This window comes from Octopus bimaculoides, chromosome 11 (assembly GCF_046866305.1).
Source record: "Octopus bimaculoides isolate indiv1 chromosome 11, ASM4686630v1, whole genome shotgun sequence".
NCBI classification, from domain to species: domain Eukaryota; kingdom Metazoa; phylum Mollusca; class Cephalopoda; order Octopoda; family Octopodidae; genus Octopus; species Octopus bimaculoides.
The window spans coordinates 8,317,759-8,337,253 of NC_142938.1; the positions used below are offsets into that span (position 1 = coordinate 8,317,759).

The 19,495-nt window shown below is 35.8% G+C and overlaps 1 protein-coding gene across 1 annotated transcript; it reads right to left on the reverse strand.

Annotated features, from left to right (window-relative positions):
• Window positions 1–1,258: 1,258 nt before the first annotated feature.
• On the reverse strand, window positions 1,259–10,258 carry LOC106880890 (uncharacterized). Its single transcript, XM_014931043.3, has 4 exons — window positions 10,194–10,258; window positions 5,014–5,190; window positions 4,017–4,124; window positions 1,259–3,434 (listed from the first exon to the last, which is right to left on the reverse strand). Exons 2-4 carry the CDS (start codon window positions 5,182–5,184, stop codon window positions 2,406–2,408), a joined length of 1,308 nt encoding a protein of 435 aa, XP_014786529.2. The 5' UTR covers window positions 5,185–5,190; window positions 10,194–10,258; the 3' UTR covers window positions 1,259–2,405.
• Window positions 10,259–19,495: the final 9,237 nt, after the last annotated feature.

Sequence of the window (19,495 nt, forward strand, 5' to 3'; positions counted from 1 at the left end):
ATATATATATATATATATATATGTGTGTGTGTGTGTGTGTGTGTGTGTGTGTGTGTGTGTGTATGTATGTTTATGTACCTGAAAATACAAGTTTGAACAAATTGACTTCAGGACTTATTTTTCAAAGATTATTACTTATCGTATTGGTCTCTTTGCTGAACTACTAAGTTATGTAGATATAAACACACTAACACTGGTTGCCAAGCAGTGATGGGGGATAAACATAGTCACAATGACAGACACAAACACACACACACACACATGACAGGCTTCGTTCAGTTTTTGTCTACCAAATCCTCTCACAAGGCTTTGGTCAACCTGGAAATATAGCAGAAGACACTTGTCAAAGGTGCCATGCAGTGGGACTGAACCCGGAACTATTTGGTTAGGAAGCAAGCTTCCTACCTCACAGTCATGCCAGCACTTATGTTCTATGTTTTATTTTTGCATTTTTCACAATTTTACAATTTATACAACATTACATATTATAAGACAAGTACTTTTATGCTTTCTGCAATCTTCAGGTTTATTTAGTAGCAGTATTAACCAACAGCTATGCTTCGCAACTGATAACTGTAGTAGAATGCTTGAATTTCTCCTTTAAATACTTCCCAGCAGGCTCCAGCAAGTTGTATCATAAATCTTATGAACTGTATTTTAACCTATCAGAGTACTGTTTAGATGTCACAACTTAGTGGGTGTGACCGTATTTTATTCATAAAAACATTTTGACCAATTAGCATGCAGCTTAGCAATTATGCCAACACAGTTCATGATCATTGCCAAAGCAGCTGTCTGGCTTCCGCGCCAGTGGCACTTATATAGCACCATTTGAGCGTAATCGTTACCAACGTCACCTTCCTGCCGGTGGCACGTGAAAAGACATTTGAGTGAGGTTGTTGCCAGTGCCGCCAGACTGTGCGTAACTGGTACTTATTTAATCAACCCTGAAAAGATGAAAGGCTAAGTCGACCTCGGCAGAATTTGAACTCAGAACATAAAGACAGACGAAATACTGCTAAGCATTTCGCCCAGCGTGCTAACGCTTCTGCCAGCTCGCCGCCACTCAGTTTCTGGCTACCAAATTCACTCACAAGACATTGAGCAGCCCATGGTTATAGTAGTAGATATTTTCCCCAAGTGCCGTACAGTGGGACTGAATCCGAGACCATTTGGTTGGAAAGCAAGCTTCTTAACCCCCACAGCTATGCTTGTGCCTGTATGGTGAGATGAGAAGAATAAATAAAAACTGTTGAAATGTATTATTTATCGAAGAAATTTTAATACGCAATATAGATAAAAATAAATAAGTTAAATAATTTGTTAAATAGATATAAAAGTCTCCTTGAGTATTTTTACATTTATTTTCAGATTTGTATTATTATAATATAATCTGATTGTAACTTGAAGATATCGGAGTACTTTTTAAAATATAGTTTTGTGTAGTTGTTGAATAATCTCAGCTGCTGTTGTTGTAGTTGCTATTGTTGTATGACTACCTTTAGTCAACCCTGACTGAGCTGACCAGAGGCATGTAAGAGACAAATGAGAGCGACTCACAGATCTCTTGTTTCACACACTCCACGTCTCCCATGAACTTCCTGACCATCATGGACTCAGGTCTTCTACTAACACCCACGGACTGACCAAAGAGTTGTGAGTAGATTTTGTAAATAGGAAGTGAAAGAAGCTTGTTAATGTGTGTGTGTGTGTCTTTGTGCTTGTGTTTGTCCCCACCACCACTCAACAATAGGTATTGGTTTGTTTATGTGTGTGCATGTGTGCGTGCACATGCATCAGATACTCTCACTTTGCCTTAGATTCATGTGATAGTTGTAAACGAATGTCACCATCATACAAGCAGTGTCCTCCATTTCCAGTCTTCTGATCATGGTGAAATATTACCTTACTTGGAAACAGGTGAGGGTTGGCAACAGGAAGGCCATTCAGCTATAGAAAATCTGCCTCAACAGATTCTGTCCAACCCATGCAAGCATGGAAAAGTGGACATTAAAACAATGATGATGAGGTAGACTCTGGCATGAAGTAGTTAATGATATAGGGGAACAGCCTGAACATGTGCTCTCCTCACTGTCCACTCTATTTCTGTATACCCATAGACCCAGGTCCTAGTGTTGATCACAACAGAAGGAGCAAGTAATATGGAGCTATGTGTGGAGACAGGTAATTGAATATTCTGGCAGTTAGATTATCCACAGATTTAACTAGTGAGATTTCTTGTAGTCATTCCCTCTACTGCTGTAAGAGACAATGTTCCCTATTAAATTCTCATCCATGCTGGAAATGTGGATTATGTTAAAATGGTTTTAAATAGGGGGATTGATATTTTCCTGTGTCCTTGGTTCAAATTTCCTGTATGTCCTACTATTTGACACTTTTAGAATTCATTTTAAGTAAGACAGATCATTGTTATGAGTTTGTACACATTGGGGTGGATATATATCCTCAATCTTATATAAAATGTCTTCATTCAGAGTGGGGGATCCCTCAACGGGTTGTAGATATAATATTTTGTCCATGTTTTGATTGCAGCAATTAGTTTTCCTCCAAATGAAATCAGTGTTCTCCAACTGCATGTTATTTACAGGTGCAGTCCCAAAATTAAAGTTGCTATTTCTGTCAAGAAATCCATGACTGCTTATATTAATATAAGTGCCATAGTTGATGTTGCTGTTTAGTCTTGGAAAAGCATTAAAATCAATGTTGTTAGTGAAGCTGGTACCATTACTTACATCAAGAGGTGCACCAAAGTCAATGTTGCTATATATATCAGTAAGTATATCATCCTGTTTGATGTTGTTATTTACATAAAATGATGAACCAAGATTTGTGTTGTCATTTGCAAAAGACGATGTTTGGGAGTTCTCATTATCACTCCAGTCAAAAGCAGTCTCAGAACCAGCAGAATCATAACAAGGTAGACTATGCTGTGAACCAGACATAACACTGGAAGGAGACATGTTTGAAATGTCTGTGCAGCTATTGAAATTTCCACTGTTATGCAGATTATTTGATCCAGGGAAGCAATAAAAACCATTAAAGTTTGAAGAAATTTTAGATTGATCATATTTTTGATCAGGAACATTTACAGAAGAGGTTGCTTCAAAGGAAGCTGATGGATAATAAATTGGCTGTTGATAAGTATTCAATGTATTTGTATGTGCGGGTGTGTTATTGATAGGATTATCAATCATGTGATTTCCTTCGTATGTTTCCTTTTGGTGATATGTTTGCATTATCCAGTTCTGAGTAATATCCCTGAAGCTAGAATGGCCGTAAAGTTCATTGTAGTTGATGTCTCTAACTTCATCTGTGACATTAGACAATAGCTTTTCCATATTTTGTTTCATATCTGTAAGTTTCCTTACAATACTTTTTAACATTATTTGTTTTTTTTCTTCTTCGAAGAGATTCTGAAATTGATAAAAGAAAGAAAAATAAAATCCAGGTTTTTATTCAGCATTTCAGAAAGTTTAGTATATAAAACATGAGAGGTTACAATATGTTGTCTGTTTATGTTTTATAAGTCTTCTCCATTACATGGACCACTTTGACTGGCAATTTTATTGTAAGCAGGAATCTTTCAGAGAGATATTCTTCCCATTGTGTATGTTACCTATGAGTTTGCAAATGGTGATGTATGGACTTTGACAGGGATGTATAACTGATTGATTGATTATTAATGAACTGATCAATCAAAGAATTGAATAGCTCATTGGTTAAATAGTTGACCAATTAACAAATAATAAAGAAATGAAATAGACCCAGTGTGTGTATGTTTATCATTGGCCCAATGACCCTCCCTAGATGCAACAAAGTCTCATATAATATTCTTCCGTCTAAATGATGACACTAGCACCATCTCAAAACATTGCCCCAAACTAACATACCAGCGAGTAATTGAAATACAAATAATGTAATATATAGCTCAAGATATTCCTCTGACAAGTATAGAGGTTAACCCACACAGTATTAGTAAAGTATCGACTACTTACAGCTTGAGAAAGCCTTTCTTCCCATTTTTTCTTGTTGCGACATCTAGCAGCTGCTCTCCGGTTCTGTTCTCGGCGTTTCTCTTTCTTTATCTCTTCATCAGGTCTCAACTGTTCACAAAGACAAAGCAGTCATCATTAACATTCAGAATAAATCCCCTCTTCCACCACCAACTTCATTATTTTCATTATTCGCTTCACGTGTCATACGCATGCTTACACATTCCGTCATTCTTTTATTCCTTATATCATCATCATCATCATCATCGTTTAACGTCCGCTTTCCATGCTAGCATGGGTTATATATATCCCTGGACTGGCTCTTGTGCAGGTGGCACATAAGATGTACCATCCTGAGCGTGACCGTTGCCAGTACCGCCTGACTGGCCTGGTAGGGTTTTCGAGCAAGATCGTTGCCAGTGCCCCTGGACTGGCTCTTGTGTGGGTGGTACATAAAAGACACCATTTCAAGCGTGGCCGTTTTCGTGCGGGTGACACGTAAAAGCACCCACTACACTCTCTGAGTGGTTGGCGTTAGGAAGGGTATCCAGCTGTAGAAACTCTGCCAAATTAGATTGGAGCCTGGTGTTGCCATCCGGTTTCACCAGTCCTCAGTCAAATCGTCCAACCATGCTAGCATGGAAAGCGGACGTTAAACAATGATGATGATGATGATGATGATGATGATATATATATATATATATATATATATATATATATATACATATATGTAGATAGATAGATAGACAGACAGACAGACAGACAGACAGAAAAACGGACAGACAGACATAAACACACACATACACAACAGGCTTCTTTCAGTTTCTGTCTCCCAGTTTCACTCATAAGGTATTAGTCAGTCCTGTGGTTAGAGTAGAGCATGCCACCAGACAGTATCCATACTGTGGTATCCGGCAGGTTTGAAGATAAAACAGGTAGATTATTTTGGCCAGATATGGCCAGTTTAAATGCTAAAGGGTTAACAGGTAGTAAAACTCACTTGATATTTTTTCTCTCCAGTAAATGTAGTATTAATCGGGTTCAGCCCATTGGCATGTCTTTTATTCAGGATATTAAGCTTCAAATACTGCTTGGTCATAGGACTAGCAGAATTCTGCAGCTGACATTGTTTTAGGCATTCTTCAATCTCCGGATCAAGTCTTGTATACATTTTGACCTAATTTAAAGAAGGAAAGAAAAAAAGCTGAATATATATATATATATATATATCAACCACAGATAATTCAAAAAGAAAGAAAATGAATAATTTCAAATGTCATTCATATTGATTTTCTTTCATTTACAATCGGGCATTGTCATGAGGCTGGAAGAAATGCTGCCAGGCATTTTGTCCGAAGCACTGATAATTCTATAAACTTTTGAATTTATTGGAAGTCATTGGCAATCTAGCATGATATTTGGAGCTAGGGTTACCATGTGAAAACTATTTTAAAGGTTGTTCAGGTTTTACATTTTGGGGGATTAAATGGGAAATATTTGTTTTAAGGAGGTTTAGTAACACAGTTTTAAAACTTTGTTGACGTGTTTAGATGTTACTAGAAATGCATTGAGAAATAACTAGATAGTGTAGATAGAGTGGTTTGTGTCAAATTCCGCATGAACTCTCATTGTAATTTTACAATCTACGTCTACTTATCAACTAAGAGCAATGTTCATTATTACATTGTATGAAGTTCAAAATATCATTTAATTTCACTTTGTTTAACAATTATGTGGAGGAAAAATATATTCACTTTCAACTGTTTTGTTGCCAGTATTTCTAAAGAGAGAACATGCTAAAACTGATGCCTTCACATGGAATTTTTTTACCGAAAAAACTATGGTAAATTTATTCATTTTCTTTTTTGATTTCATTGCATGATCTTTCATCTTTTATCTTTTACTTGTTTCAGTCATTGGACTGTGGCCATGCTAGGGTACCCCTTAGATGGATTTTAGTCCCCCAAAAAATCAGCCCTGGTACTTATTGTTTTTAAAGTTTGATACCTATTTTATCAGTCTCTATTGCTGAACTGCTAAGTTATGGAGACATAAACAAACCAACACAGTTTGCCATGTGGTAGTGAGGGGCGGGCAAACATAAACACGAAGACACACGCAATATATATCTATATATATATCTATCTATATATATATATATCTATCTATATATATATATATATATATATATATATATATATATATATATATATACACACACATACATACATACATATATATATATATATATATATATATATATATATATATATATATATATAATATATATTATATATATATATAATGGGCTTCCTAATTAGTGTCCTTCTACCAAATTCACTTAGAAAGCATTAACCATCTCAGGGCTGTAATAGAAGATACATGCACAAGGTGCCACACTGTCGTACCTGTGCCTATTATAGTGATATCCTACATATATATATATATATATATATATATATATACACACATATATATATATGCATATATATATCAATGATTGCTTGCAGAATGCAAACTCTTTCCAGAGAGACCTTTTCAGAACCTCGAAATATCAATGAAGAACAGTTTAGATGGAGGAAAGAAAGAAAGACGAAATGATGACCAGATAGCCACAGACAGACAGACAGAAAAGAGGTACATTCCATTTATGGAAAGTAAAGTGTGAAACCAATTCTTATGCTAGAGAAACAAAATAATTGTCTTCTAAGTCTGAGCAGTCAACAATATGACGGAATTATAAATTGAAACCAACTAAAAGAAGTATGTTAGTTATTGGGTGAGGGTAAATAACTTTGTTGTGTAGTGTAAGCAATATTAATGAGACTGAGAAGGTTGAAAATAAAATAAGTGGGATTAAAATATATTTATGAATTTGTTCTGCAAGGTTCTTGATGTGAAATCGTGTGTTGCAACAGATATTGTTATAAAGTTAAAGAAGTGATTTAAAAATTCTCAATCGCAGGATAATGCTAATAATATAGCCTGAACAGGATAAACTACCCCTATTTTGCAGAAAAAAGTGTTGGAAAGGAAAGGGGCGAAGGCATGAGTGAGAAAGAGAGAGTTAGAAGTATTGCAATGGGACACGGGGGAAAACAACACTCACACATAGGGGTGCGAGTGTTGATAGATAATGTAAAATTCAAAATGGAAAATGGAAAGGATTAACAGAAAGGGACAAGGGACAAATGAACTTGGAAATCCCCTTTATTGGCCATTCTAAAGAAAGACAGGTTCGGTTAACTAGCTAATGATTGGAAATGAGTAACTCTGAGTATTGGAAATCGGAGCCTTTCAGTTATAATCTATTAAAGAATACTCTGCATTTGTATTGAGTCCTGTAATTTATTGCTTCTGGTGAATCGACACACACACACACACACACACGTACAATTATCTGCCGACAAAAGTAGATAAGAGATAAAGCTTTAGGTAATGACAATGACATTAAATATATAAAAGATAAGATGTACTTCCCATATATTGACTAAAGTTTCTATTGTTTATGAATCCTATGTATGTATGTATGTTTGTGTGTCTGTATGTATTTATTTATGTATGATTCTGTGTGTGTATATATAAATGTATCTATGTTTGTACTTATAAATGTAGGTGTGTATGTGTGTCTGTATCTGCATGCACACATGTGTATATTTATACATGTGTAATGTATGTTTAGACACAGCTTGGGCACTCAGTTAAGAAGTTTGCTTTGCACTCACAAGATCCCAGGTTCAATCCATTACATGACATCTTCAGAAAGTATTGTTCCTTTCATAACCTTGGGTAAATCTAAGCCTTGTGAGAGACATAATGTTGATAAAAACTGAATGGAAAATCTGTTCAATGAATTGTACCTATAGTCAAGGGGTTCTCACCCATAGACCCCTTTGATTACTATTTTATTCTAGTAGACCCCTCCCCATTTGCATTTGTTGTTTAAAAACTAGTTTTATAGAAACTTCTTTCAAAATTCCTATTTTGTTTCTCACACATTCACTTGTGTTAGTAGTTGCATTATGTAAAATGCTAGAGAAAGAAACCAAGTTATTTCTTGCAATACATACATCTGAAGCAATTTTTTTTTCAAGAACCCTTAAAATACTATTGTGGACACTCAATTTAAATTTTGTTGTGTGGAACCCCCAAAATCTTTTATGGACTCTGGTTGAAAACCACCACTTTAGTCCAATAGCCCAACCTTGTCAGACACTGTGTCAGGCTGATTTTGTCCATGGATTACATTAACCCTTTCGTTACCAACCCACCTGAAACCAGCTCTGGCTCTGAGTACAAATGTCTTGTTTTCGTAAGTTTTGAATTAAAATCTTCCACCAAACTTTAGTTACAATTTATGTTCCTAACACTAGCTGAATGATAACTAAGTTATTTTACTTAATTCTTTGTTATATTTAAAATAATTGAAAGAAACACAGAGCATCTCAGAAGAAATATGGTAATGAAAGGGTTAAGGATACTCATGTCTATGGAATACTCAACCAGAAGTTCATTTGATGAAACAGATGAATAATTATCTTTGAAGCCGACTGAGATTCATTTACTGGTTTTTTTTTTATGTAGGTATATTTGTATTCTTTTATTCTTATATTTGTTTCGGTCATTTGACTTCGGCCATGCTGGAGCACCACCTTTAGTCAAACAAATCGACCCTAGGACTTACTCTTTGTAAGCCTAGTACTTATTCTATCAGTCTCAATTGCTGAACCGCTAAGTAACAGGGATGTAAACACACTAACATCAGTTGTCAAGCGATGATGGGGCGACAAACACAGACACACAAACATATATATACACAGACACACACACACACACACACACAAACACACACACACACACATATATATATGATGGGCTTCTTTCAGTTTCCATCTACCAAATCCACTCACAAGGCTTTGGTCGGCCCGAGGCTTTAGCAGAAGACACTTGCCCAAGGTGCCATGATGCAATCTTTGGCCCCATCAGATCCTGTCACACTATCTAACCTATACCGGCATTAAAAGATAATGCTGATGACGATGATGATGATGATGATATTACTTTTACTGAGGAGCAAAATTGCTTTACTGTATTCCCACTCTAATGGGAATACAGCATAACAGGATTAATAAAAGTACAAATCTCTGCTGGATTCCTGGTAAAGCACTAATAAAAAGCACACGTAGAAAAGGAAGATGCACCTAATTCTGTCCATTAGTTTGCCTGAAATCGTTGCGCTTGAGCTTCATATGCTGTTATATATTGCTTGCTCGGTAGCCCAGGTGTGGGGTAAAGTTAGACATAGGGGCCCAGGTCCAAGAGGGTTAAGTTACTATTTGCTTTCAGACAAATGCTAACTTGCATCTTTACCCATGTACATAAATGTGTGTGTGTGTGTGTGTGTGTGTGTGTGTGTGTGTGTGTGTGTGTGTGTGTGTGTGTTTGCATTTGGTGTGCATACACAGATGTGCATATATCCTTTTTGTAAGTGGAAATAAAAATTTGCTCATATTTGATGGTGAATTGTAAGTCGATACAACAAAAATGACAGATTCAAATGAAGAAACTTAAATAACAATAAATTTTCACAAACTGAAATGCATTATGAAACATTCATTATGAAGAGATGATATAACATATTTCATATATTGTGTCACATACTTCATAAAATATATAACAACTTACCATAGAATCCTTCATTCTTTTATTTTAAAACCACCATAAAAAGAATTATGTATTTATTATAAGATATTTTGTGGGTTTACCATAAAACATTTTATAAATTGTACATAAAATTTGGTTTTATTATACATTGGACATGAGCAAGAGATATGTTTTCCTCTTAAAATGAATGATGGTATATTTTATGAACTATGGACTGACCATACAACTGTTATAGGTTTCTTTTTGGATTGACTACAAAATGTCATGTTGTCTGAAGGAATACTTATTTTAGTCACAATAAGATGATGAATTCACTACAGAATGACTATAAAAATGCTTATGAATTAACTTATGAAATATCCATCAAAATGATTGTTGAGATTATTGTTTACTTGGAAATTATTTCGTTTTGATCTTTTTGGCTGAGAAATATCAGACACTAATGCAAAATATACAAACTGTTGACTTTACATGTGGATTTTTGGAACATATTTTGTTAAACATGTAAACACTTACAGATATATTTCCAAAATTTTGTTGCTTGTCTCTGTCCACGACTTCCTGTGAAATGAATGTAAATAAACAAATGCACATGTAATTATATACAAATATTTATAAAAATTCCAAGAGGTGAGTCAGAGGAAAACACGTGTGATAATTTGTTGATGATGTCATTATTGATAACACTGATTTAACGAGTGGAGTGTGGTGATTGTGGGGATGTGGAGGGTGTAATAATTGAACACCAAAATAATTTTTATTTATCTAATTTTTATTAATTAATTTTGTTCTGCTCAGATTTTTCATCAATTTAGCGTCAATGAAATAACTACCAGTTGAGCATAGGGGTCGATATAATCAGCTAGCTCCCTGTCCCCTAAAATATTTCAGGCATTGTACCTACAGTAGAAAGGGTTATTTATTTATTTTCATTCATATGCAGTCCATAGTCTTTATAGCCTATGAGATCTTAATATAATTGAGTAGCTTTTTCTGTTGATCGGATCAATTGGAACGCTTCACCTCATAACTGATGGAATACCTGTTAAAAAAAAATATTAAAATGTTTTAAATCAACACAACCATTATTCACTGTCAACATGGCTGTAACCTTCATTATCAGAACCACAACAAAATCTTCACTATCACTATTGCTCCCAGAACTCAGAACTGTTACAAGGTATTGCATTCATGACCGCAAGGTTGTGGGTTCAATTCTCAGACTGGGCACTGTGTTGTGTTCTTGAAATTAAAACACTTCATTTCACATTGCTCTATGATCATGTCAACATCTGATGAGTGACACAGTGTGCATCTGTGCAGGGAATGTCAGTTTGATGGAAGGAGAGATAGCTAATGTACAGCATTTAACCTTTGAGCACTTCAAACGAATCATCTGTGCAGGTTTGTTCCGCAAAAGATGTGATTAAACATGGAGAGTTTGAGAGAGTTGTAGTTATTGAGATGAGATGAAATATTTGACACAGGGTCTAGTATAAGTCTGGAGGTCAAGAGAAAAATAGAAAAGTGTATGTATATGTGTGTATGTATATATATATATATATATATCAAAAGGATGTGTTATAATATTATTCCACAGCCATACCAACAATCCAACATACCTCCATCATCAGCTGCCCCATGAATCTCATTATGTTTTCGACACCTGGGCAGTACCATTCAATCTGGCCCGGCGGTGTCAAAAGCACTAAAATAAGTGTTGTTTGGGAGCAAGCATACCAAATAAACCACAACTTTCAAACACATTTACCCTATGTACAACCGTACTGGTAAATAAATTCAATAAGTAAATTACGAGCAACTCCTAAATACGTAACTAAACAGCGACAAATCTGTTATGAAGTGACAAAGTCATAACATGGGAAGAATTGAATCAATTACATCAACCTGGCGGAATTGCTTGCAAGCTGGACGAAATGCTTAGCAGTATTTCACCCATTACTATGTTCCATGTTCAAATCCTGCCAAGGTCGACTATTCAACTGTTACTTATTTGATCATCCCCTAAAAAGATAAAAAGCAAAGAAGACCTTGGTGGCGTTTGAATCCAGAGTATAAAACCAGAAGAAATGCTGCAAATACTGTCCAGCTCGCTAACGATTCTGCTGGCTCACAGCCTTCTTAATAATTATAATGATGGCTTCAAATTTTGGCACAAGGCCAGCAATTTTAGGGGTTGGAGTAAGTTGATTACATTGATCCCAGTTGTCAACTGATACTTATTTTATTAACCCTGAAAAGATGAAAGCAGCATCTGAACTCACAATGTAAAAAGGGAGGAAATGTTGCTAAGCATTTTGTGCAGTGCACTAACGATTCTGCCAGCTGGTTGCCTTCATCATCGTTTAACGTCCGCTTTCCATGCTAGCATGGGTTGGACGATTTGACTGAAAACTGGCGAACCAGATGGCTGCACCAGGCTCCAATCTGATTTGGCAGAGTTTCTACAGCTGGATGCCCTTCCTAACGCCAACCACTCTGAGAGTGTAGTGGGTGCTTTTACATGCCACCTGCACGAAGGCCAGTCAGGCGGTACTGGCAACGGCCACGCTCAAAATGGTGTTTTTTTACGTGCCACCTGCACGAAGGCCAGTCAGGCGGTACTGGCAACGGCCACACTCAAAATGGTGTATTTTATGTGCCACCTGCACAAGAGCCAGTCCAGGGGCACTGGCAATGATCTCGCTCGAAAATCCTTAAACATGTCACGGGCACAAGTGCCAGAAAGGCGACGCTGGGCACAGGTGCTATCCCGATTTCGCTTTCACTTGCCCCAATAAGTCTTTGCAAGCTGAGTTTCGTGTCCAATGAAGGAGATGACGTTGGCATGGGTGCCAGTCATCGAATTTAGTTCGATTTCGATTTCACTTGACTCAGCAAAGTCTTTGCAAGCGGAGTTTAGTGTCCAATAATGATAATAATAATAATAATGATTTCAAATTTCGCCACAAGGGCAGCACTAGTTCTGCAATTGACATCTGCCTCAGTATCCCCCCCTCTAGCAATAAAGCTACCTTGGTAGGCAAGATTGACGGTGTTTTCAACAGGCTCTTGATTCAAAAGAATCTGTGTCTCTCCTTGCTCTCAGGCTTGCATCATCTTGAATTTCTCATTTTAAGACTGAAAATATTGACTGTTTCCAACAGACGTTGACAATTGGGGTAATTTCTTTTCTATTGTTGAAGAATATCTAACTTAATCAAGAATATTTATTGTTAATTCGAGTAAAAACATTTATTGTATATTTTTTCATTTATTCATATTGTGTTTGAGGAATTACCAAAGGTTTTCTGTTCACATGGCATTTTGTTTGAGAACAAGAATAATGCTTAAAAATACTTCATGTTTACTATAGATCAGTGAAGATTATCACAGCAATGCTGACAAAAATATTTGATTAAAATCACATTTTTTTTCATTTTTTTATGTGACCGGTGACAAGAGATAAGGCTTTGCTATTTTAAATTACCAACCTTATCATTAAAGACTATAAAGCCTACTTATATCAGGTCCTTGTGTTGCAATGGTTAAGTGTATATGGAGCAAGAAAGTGAAGGCCATATTGGGTTGGCAACTAAGTTCCCACCGTTTTTTTAAATTTTGGAATTTATTGCATTTTTAAATTTTGGATCTATTTTTTTCGAGAATTCTATTTTTGAATCATTTTGGAATCTTTTTTTTTTTTCTAGTTACTTTTAGTTAATTTTTGTTTATTTTCAGATCATTAAAATGGAATGTCAAGTTAAGAAAAACGAGCATTCTCGACACCTCCTTCTTTTTGCTTTTAATCAAGGTTCTAAGGCCACAAAAGCTGCTCGCGACATTTGTGCTGTGTATGGAGAGGGTGCCATAGCTGAAAGAACTGTTCATGATTGGTATGCCAAGTTCAAAAATGGAAAATTTGACCTCAAAGACGCACCTCATTCTGGTTGACCGGTTGAGTTCGATGAAGAGCGATTAAACCAACTTTTGCATGAAAATTCTCGTCAAATGACAAGGGAACTGGCAGAGAAAATGGAATGCTCCCACGCGGCTATAGAGAAGCATCTTCACTCGATGGGAAAGGTTCAGAAATATGGAGCATGTGTTCCGCATGCTTTAAGTGACAACAACAAAAATCAACGAGCCAAAATCTCCATTGGTTTGCTTGCTCGTCACTGCTCAACTCATGGACACAGGCAATGATTTCTTTACCAAATCGTTACTGGCGACGAAAAATGGTGCCTGTACATCAATATGAAGCAGCGTAAGGAATGGCTTATCCCTGGTAAACAAGCGACACCTTGATGAAATAAGATCTTCATCCACGTAAAACGATATTGTGCGTATGGTGGGACTGGGAAGGGATTATCTATTACAAATTGTTTGAACGGAACGAAACGGTCAATGCGGAACTCTATGTTCAACAGTTGGAACGACCAAGGAAGCCATCTAATATGCCCATGCATCTTTTATACAGAGGAAAACCGTATTTATTTATTAATGTCATGTTTGAGAAATTACCAAACATTTTCTGTTCACATGGCATTTTGTTCCCTTAAAGGATAATGCTTAAAAATATACTCCATGCTTACTAATGATTATCAGAGCAATGCTGGCTAAAAAAAGTTTTGATTAATCCATTTTCCCCATTAATCCATTTTCCCCATTAATCCATTTTCCCCATTTACTACTTATTTTTTCCATTATGTTTATTTTTTAAAATTTTTATATGTGACATGCCACAAGAGATAAGCTTTATCATTTTCAAGTGATTGGTCTTATATTTTAATTGTAAAACATTTTTATGTCTAGCCAAAGAAATGCACTTGAGTTTATATTTCATTAATTCTATGGCATCTTGTTTTAGGTATGTCACTGAGCCTTTCTTTGGCTCCTATCACTAAGCAACAGAGGAGGAAAATAATCCTTTCCGATTTTGTTACAAGGTCAAGGATTTAAGGAAAGGGGGAAAATGAATACATTGACCACTGCTCAACTGTAGCTTATTTTATTGACTCCTAAAGGCAAAGTTAACCATGATCATATACTATACATTTAATCAACATTATCCAGTGGTGCGTTGTGTCCTTGAGCAAGACACTTTATTTCCCGTTGCTCCAGTCCACTCAGCTGGCAAAAATGAGTAGTACCTGTACTTCAAAGGGCCAGCCTCGTCACATTCTGTGTGATGCTGAATCTCCCTGAGAACTATGTTGAGGGTATGCAAGTCTGCGGAGTGCTCAGCCACTTTCACATTAATTTCACAAGTAGCTTTTTCTGTTGATCGGATCAATTGGAACGCTTCACCTCATAACTGATGGAATACCTGTTAAAAAAAAATATTTAAATGTTTTAAATCAACACAACCATTATTCACTGTCAACATGGCTGTAACCTTCATTATCAGAACCACAACAAAATCTTCACTATCACTATTGCTCCCAGAACTCAGAACTGTTACAAACCTTATCAAAAAATACGTGTCTGTTTCTATTTATTTACAATAACGATGATGATAACAACAACAACAACAACAACATCAACAACAATAATAATAATAATAATAATAATAATAATAATAATAATAATAATAATAATAATAATAATAATAATAATAATAATAATAATAATAATAATAATAATAATAATAATGATGGTAATATTGATCATGATAATGATACTGATAATGTTGATGATAATAAAAAGAAATTTATATTATTTATGTTTTGGAAACTGAAATGGGGGGGGAAAAAAAAAATCCCCTAGCTTGGGTTTCTAGTACTGTTGATAAATTATCTGATTGAAATTAGTTAATTTATTTTTTAATTTATGTTACTGAAATTGATTGGACAAAAACATTTATGATGTAACACTGGTAACATGTGTTGTTGGTATTTGCTGGAGATATCCAAATATTATTCACCAGAAAGGCATGGCTTTGTGGTCAAGCAGTGCACTTTGCAACCACATGGTCTCAGGTTCAGTCCCACTGTGTAGAATTTTGGGCAAGTGTCTTCTTATAGAACTACATTAAAGAGAGAGTCTTGTTTATAGAATTTTGCAGCTGCATACTCCTTCTTTCAATAACATTAAATCAGGAAATAATATCAGTTTTGAATTTTGGCACAAGACCAGAAATTTCGATGGAGTGAGCGGACGTTAAATGACGATGATATACATATATATATATATATATATCTGTGTGTGTGTGTATATATATGTTTATATGTTTGTGTGTCTGTGTTTGGCCCCGCACTATTGCTTAACAACCGATGTTGGTGTGTTTAAGTCCCTGTAACTTAGCGGTTTGGCAAAAGAGATTGATAGAACAAGTACTAGGCTTACAAAGAATAAGTCCTGGGGGTCGATTTGTTTGACTAAAGGTGGTGCTCCAGCATGGCCACAGTCAAATGACTGAAACAAGTAAAAGAGTAATTCCAACAGTTTTTGACGAATGAGATAATTTCTTTTCGTACTAAATCATGGAGTTATTTTAAATTAGTCGTTTTTTTTAAATTTTCATATACCCACCAACCCTACACTTTGCAAAGAAACTCTAATTTAATCATGAAAATTTATTAATTATTCAAGTAAATTTACTTTGTATTTATTTTCAATGTATTTATATGCTAGAGAAACTTGTACCAAATGTTTCCTGCTCACATGGCATTTTGTTTTGTAAATAGAATAATGCTTAAAAATACTACATGCTTACTACAGATCAGTGAAGGTTATTTGATTAAATTATTTGATTAAATTTCACATTTTTTCATTATCAGTTTTATTCATTTATCTTTTTTTTATGGCACGCCATATGAGATAAAGCTTCAAGCAAAAACTCTTATCTTTTAAATATCAAATAGTATAATTCATTTTCTTTTTAATGCTGGATCTCAGAGCATGTAAAGCTATATAAATAATCCTTTGTTCTATAGGAAAATTTGGGAAAGAGGGGACTAGTCAGTGCTCAACTGGTACTTATTTTAATGATTCCAAAAGGACGAAAGGTAAAATCAACCTCGGCAGAACTTGAACTCAGAACATAAAGCTGGAAGAAACATCACAATGAATTTTGTCTGGCGTGCTGATGATTCTGCTAGCTTGCCATCATAAGCTGTATAAATAATTCTTTCTACTGAAGGTACAAGGCCATGAAATTTTGGAGGAAGGAACTAGTAGATTACAAAAACCCAGTATTTCACTGGTACTTATTGACCCTGAAAGGATGAAAGGCAGTTCCTTGGTGGAATTTGAACTCAGAGCATAAAAACAGACAAAGTACCAATAAGCATTCGGCCCAGAGTGCTAATGATTCTACCAGCTCCCTGCCTTCAGGTTATGTAAGTAATCCTTTCTACTATAGGCACACGGCCTTGATTTTGTGGGGAGGGGGACAGTTGATCACATCGACCCCAGTACTCAATTGGTATTTAGTTTATCGACCCTGAAAGGATGAAAGGCTACGTTGAGCTTGGCGGAATTTGAACTCAACATAGCGACGGGTGAAATACTGCTAAACATTTCGTCAGGCATGCTAATAATTCTGCCAGCTGGCTGTTTTCAAGTTGTATAAAAAATAGCATGTAAAGATTGGGTTGGAAAATCCTTTTGATTGAAGAAGTCAAATATTTACATGCTATTTATTCATAGCTTTGTGTGTGCTTCGAGATCTACTATTCTGAAAATGGATTACTTCACATTCTCTCAAAAGTTTGTAAATTCTTATGACAGAAAGCACTGATGCTGGTGCCACGTAAAAACCACTGGTGATGGCACCATGTAGAAAGAGGCTAATACACTCTGTAGTGGTTGGCATTAGGAAGGGTATCCAGCTGTAGAAACCAAGCCAAAACAGACTATGGAACCTGGCACATATGTTTATGTATATATCTATGTGTGTGTCTTGTGTCTGTCCTCCCCGCCCATCATCACTTGATAACTGGTGTAGGTGTCTTTATGTCCCTGTAACTTAGCAGTTCAGCAAAAGAAACCAATAGAACGAGTACTAGGCTTAAAAAATAAGTCTATTTGGAGTCTATTTGTTCAGCTACTAAAAATCTTCAAGGCAGTGCTCCAGCATGGCCGCAGTCAAATGACTTGAACAAATAAAAGAATCAAAGAAAAGTATTCATTAATGTTTTTTTTATTTAGTGGAGGGAATTAAAAACACGTAACGTACACACATTTTAGGGGTTGGGGATGGGTGTGTGTGTGGAGTGTGAAGTCCTGATTACAAACCATAAATATCAGCATTACTTATAATTACCAATACTACTACCGGAACTTTCATCACAACCACAAGTCACCACCACCACCACCACTATTATTCTAATCACCTCAGCTATCTCCGCTATGAACCTTATCTGAAAACGTGTCCAGTTCAATCTGTTTACAATAATAATGGCTATGGTGATGACAGTGTTGATTGTTACTACACAAGCATGTTTTATTGTCTAGGGAGGGTCATTATGCTAATATTATTAACACACACACTGGTTCAATTCCACTCCTTTATTATGAGTCAATTAGTTAAATATCCAACTAACTAATTTAGTTGGATATTTAACCAATTGACTAATAATAAAAGGAGTGGAATTGAACCAGTGCATGTGTTAATCATATTAGCATAATGACTCTCTAGACACAGCAAAATTTGTTTCAACACACAAATTCACATAAAGAATCTTGCAAACCAGACACAAAAACATGTTTTATATTTTCAAAACTGAAATGAGAGAACTGCAGTCATTAAATAGGATACACAAACACACACACCATATTTTAAAATTTGAACTCAGAATGTACAGACAGACAAAACTTCATTAAGCATTTTGCCAAGCGAGCTAATGACTCAGACAGTCCACTGCTTGCCTCCAATGATGGAACAATGCATATCTACTAGCATTGCAATATACCACAAAGAAACATAGAAAGGTGTTCTGGTTTGGCTGAACAAAATTTATTTGAATGTAAATAGGGCTTTACAAGCAGAAAATAATTTTGTAAAACAAATGAAAGGAAAAAAAAGAAAATCCTTTTCATTTCTTTGTTATGACATGTAAATATGAAATAAATGCACTTTTCCATTGATGTCTTGGCTTTGCTTTCTTGATTGAAAATAATGGTTTCTGCTGATTGGCAGGGACAGGATAGACAATCACCCCAGTACTGATGGTTTGATATTTTATCAACCCTGAAAGGAGGAAAGGTAAAGTTGTCCTCAACAGGATGGATCATAAAACAATGAAGATTCTCTACAGGTAAAATATTTTATCTGAATTATTTTTTAATAAATCAGCATGGCTGTGTGGTTTAAGAAGCTTGCTTCCCAATCACTTGGTTTCTAGTTCAGTTCCACTGCATAGCACTTTGGGCAAGTGTCATCTACTGTAGCCCCTGGCCAAGCAAAACCTTGATTGGATTTGATAGACAGAAACTGAAAGGAGTCCATCATGTGTGTCTGTTTCTGTGTACCCTTGCCTAGGCATCATATAATAATTGTTAATGAGTACCATTTACAGTTCAGTGGAAAGTTGTAACCAATCTGTTAACTGTTACCATCATCAGCATTTAATGTCTGTTTTCCATGCTGACATGGGTTGGACAGTTTGACAGGAGCTGGCAAGCCACACCAGGCTCCAATTGTCTGTTTTGACATGGTTTCTATGGCTGGATGCCTTTCTTAATGCTAACCACTTTATGGAGTGTACTGGGTGCTTTTCTTGAAACACTGGATTGGGGGTTTCTTATGTGACACCGGCACAGATGCTTTATATGTGGCATCAGCTACTGTGAGCTTGCATGGCAAGGACCTC